The 2,858-nt window shown below is 45.7% G+C and overlaps 1 protein-coding gene across 1 annotated transcript in view; it reads left to right on the plus strand.

Moving 5' to 3' along the window:
* Positions 1-307: 307 nt before the first annotated feature.
* The window catches only part of LOC104544713 (glucose 1,6-bisphosphate synthase-like), a gene marked incomplete at both ends in the record, with an annotated part of 6,830 nt that continues 4,279 nt past the window's right edge, over positions 308-2,858 (plus strand). Inside the window, 3 exons of the mRNA XM_010189653.1 lie at positions 308-501; positions 1,203-1,392; positions 2,688-2,785. Coding sequence (XP_010187955.1) covers positions 308-501; positions 1,203-1,392; positions 2,688-2,785 — 482 coding nt within the window. The remainder of the gene's footprint in view (positions 502-1,202; positions 1,393-2,687; positions 2,786-2,858) is intronic.

A 2,858-nucleotide genomic window follows, 5' to 3' on the forward strand; every position in this document is an offset into this window, starting at 1 on the left:
TAACGTTCTGTGATTCTGTGATTCTGTAGGTGCCCAGTTTCGGTTTTTCCCATCCTGATTTGCAGTGGTAATAGTTGAACAGCAGCTCGTTTGAAAATAGGTCGTGTTGTTGAGTAGCTGTCGTTGCATAACTAAAATCTTATACGATTTGAAGTGTTGGTTGAGAACGGAGCTGGTCTGACACCAGCCTTTTCTGCGTGACTTCAGGAAGCAGGAAGAGAAGGCAGCGTCCCGTAACTGAAACATTTCATGAAGTCAATAATCTTTGTGAATAAATTGTATCTTGTTCTCCTTAAACTTGCGCCAGGTTTACTGGGAAAATGGAGCCCAGATCACCTCTCCTCACGACAAGGAAATTATCAAGTGCATAGAAGAGTGTGTTGAACCATGGAACGGCTCTTGGAATGAGAATTTAGTGGACACCAGCCCCCTGAGACAGGATCCTCTGAAGAAGATCTGTGACTGTTACATGGAGGATCTGAAAAAGATCTGTTATTATAGGTACTGTATAAAACTAAATGTACTTACATCTTATTTTTAAGCTCTGGGTTACGTATGTCTCACCCCATCCCTTCTCTCATGCATCATTAAATTAAACAGTCACCATCATTAGGACTAAACCATATAATAAATAAAGCAGCCTGCCTTTGGACTTGTGGATAGTGTAAAGCACCCTGATGTGAACTGTTACATGCAAGTGAACATGCTCTAAGAGTTCTGAATGAAATTCAGACTCAAGGTGAGGTGAACAGGCATGGAATAGAGGTCAGAAGATTAAAGGTTATGTGGGGCAGAAGACAAGAAGAAAAGGAGGAGGATGAATCATGTAGGTAGAGTAGAGCCAGAGTAAAATCTTCAGCGTGTGGAAGAGCTGGAGCTTGATGAAGAAATTATGAGTTCATTCTTGGGAGAGTTTCAGCCCATTCAGCGGAAGGTTGATATCTCATTTTCCAGGAGAAGCAGCTTTAAAGCAGCAATTTCTAGTGAAAGTCCAAAGGAGTGCTTTTTACTCGTTTCTTCTTTGAAATTAATGCAGAAATCAGCAGAACAGTACGAATTGCAGTTGCATTTTCTTTTGGTTTTGCTTTCCTACGTGAAAGTAGCCTTGCTAAATAACAGAAATCTTACTGATTGCCTTCTCTTCCTTCCTTGTCCTGTTCAGTAACTCAAATCTCACTGAAATCCTTTTTTTTCCTTCTCAGAGAGCTAAACGTGCAAACAAATTTGAAGTTCGTCCATACCTCATTTCATGGAGTGGGACACGACTACGTGCAGTTGGCGTTCAAAGCGTTTGGCTTCCAACCCCCTATTCCAGTACCTGAACAAAAAGATCCAGACCCAGACTTCTCTACTGTCAGATGCCCAAATCCTGAAGAAGGAGAATCTGTGCTGGTATTTTTGTTTCTGCTTCATCAGATTGATGTGTTTCTATGGGCTTTCTTCTTTTTGGGTGTGATGCTGTGATGGAAAACAAAGTGGGGAAGGGAACAGAGAGCAGAATGATAAAATCACAGAAAGTATTGGGTTGGAAGGGACATTTAAAGCTCATCCAGTCCAACCCCTGCACTCAGCAGGGACATTGGTACCAGATCAGGTTGCTCACAGCCCCATCAAGCCTGGCCTTGAATATCTCCAGGGATGGGGCCTGCACCACCTCTCTGGGCAACCTGTGCCACTGATCTACCACCTCATGGTGAAGAGCTTTTTCCTCATATCCAACCTAAATCTCCCCTTTTCCAGTTTAAAACCATCACCCCTCATCCTATTGCTCCATGCCCCAGTGAACAGCTCTTCCCCAGATTTCTTATAGGTACCTTTCAGGTCCTGGAAGGTCGCTGTAACGTCTCCCTGCAGCCTTCTGTTCTCCAGGCTGAACAACCCCAACTCTCTTAGCTGTCCCCATAGCAGAGCTGCTCCAGCCTTTGGATCATCTTTGTGGCCTCCTCTGGCCCCACTCCAGCACTTCCATGTCCTTTTTGTGTTGAGGACTCCAAAGCTGGACGCAGCCCTGCAGGTGGGGTCTGAGCAGAGCAGAGCAGAGGGGCAGAATCCCCTCCCTGGCCCCATGGCCACACTTCTTGTGTTGCAGCCCAGGCTGGGGTTGGTTTCTGGGCTGCAGATGCACATTGGTGGCTCATGTCCAGCTTCTCATCCCCCAGTACCCTCAGTCCTTTCCAGCACGTCATCTCCCAGTCTGTACTGGTAACAAGGATTGTCCCTACCCAGGGTACAGGACCTTGCACTTGGCCTTGTTGAACCTCCTGAGGTTCCCCTGGGCCTACTTCTCCAGCTTGTCCAGGTCCCTCTGGATGGATCCCTTCCCCCTGGCACATTGACCTTACCACGCAGCTTGGTATCATCAGAACTTGCTGAGGGTGCACTCAATCCCATTAATACCATTAATGAAGATATTAAACAGCAGTGGTCCCAGTACAGACCCTCGAGGCACACCACTTATCACTGTCTTCTATCTGCACATGGAGCCATTGACCACTGCTCTCTGGATGTGACCATCCAGCCAATTCCTTATCCACTAAACAGCCCACCCATCAGTACCTGATTTTCAGCTGTGTTAATCCATATGAGATTTTCTTTGACTACACATTGTATGTAATTAAGAAGTAAGACTGTGGGTGTACTTGATTTTGTGGTTATTTTTCTTCACCCTCCCTCTCTTTTTCCCTTAGGAGCTGTCTCTGAGGCTTGCAGAGAAAGAAAATGCTAAAGTAGTAGTGGCTACTGATCCAGATGCAGATAGACTCGCAGTGGCAGAACAGCAGGAGAAGTGAGTGATGGATGGGACCTTTTATTTTCTCTCTTTTTGCAGTGAAAATTGCAGAACGTCCCCAAAAGGTAGA

The sequence above is a fragment of the Mesitornis unicolor genome, unplaced genomic scaffold (assembly GCF_000695765.1).
Source record: "Mesitornis unicolor isolate BGI_N332 unplaced genomic scaffold, ASM69576v1 scaffold25058, whole genome shotgun sequence".
NCBI lineage: Eukaryota > Metazoa > Chordata > Aves > Mesitornithiformes > Mesitornithidae > Mesitornis > Mesitornis unicolor.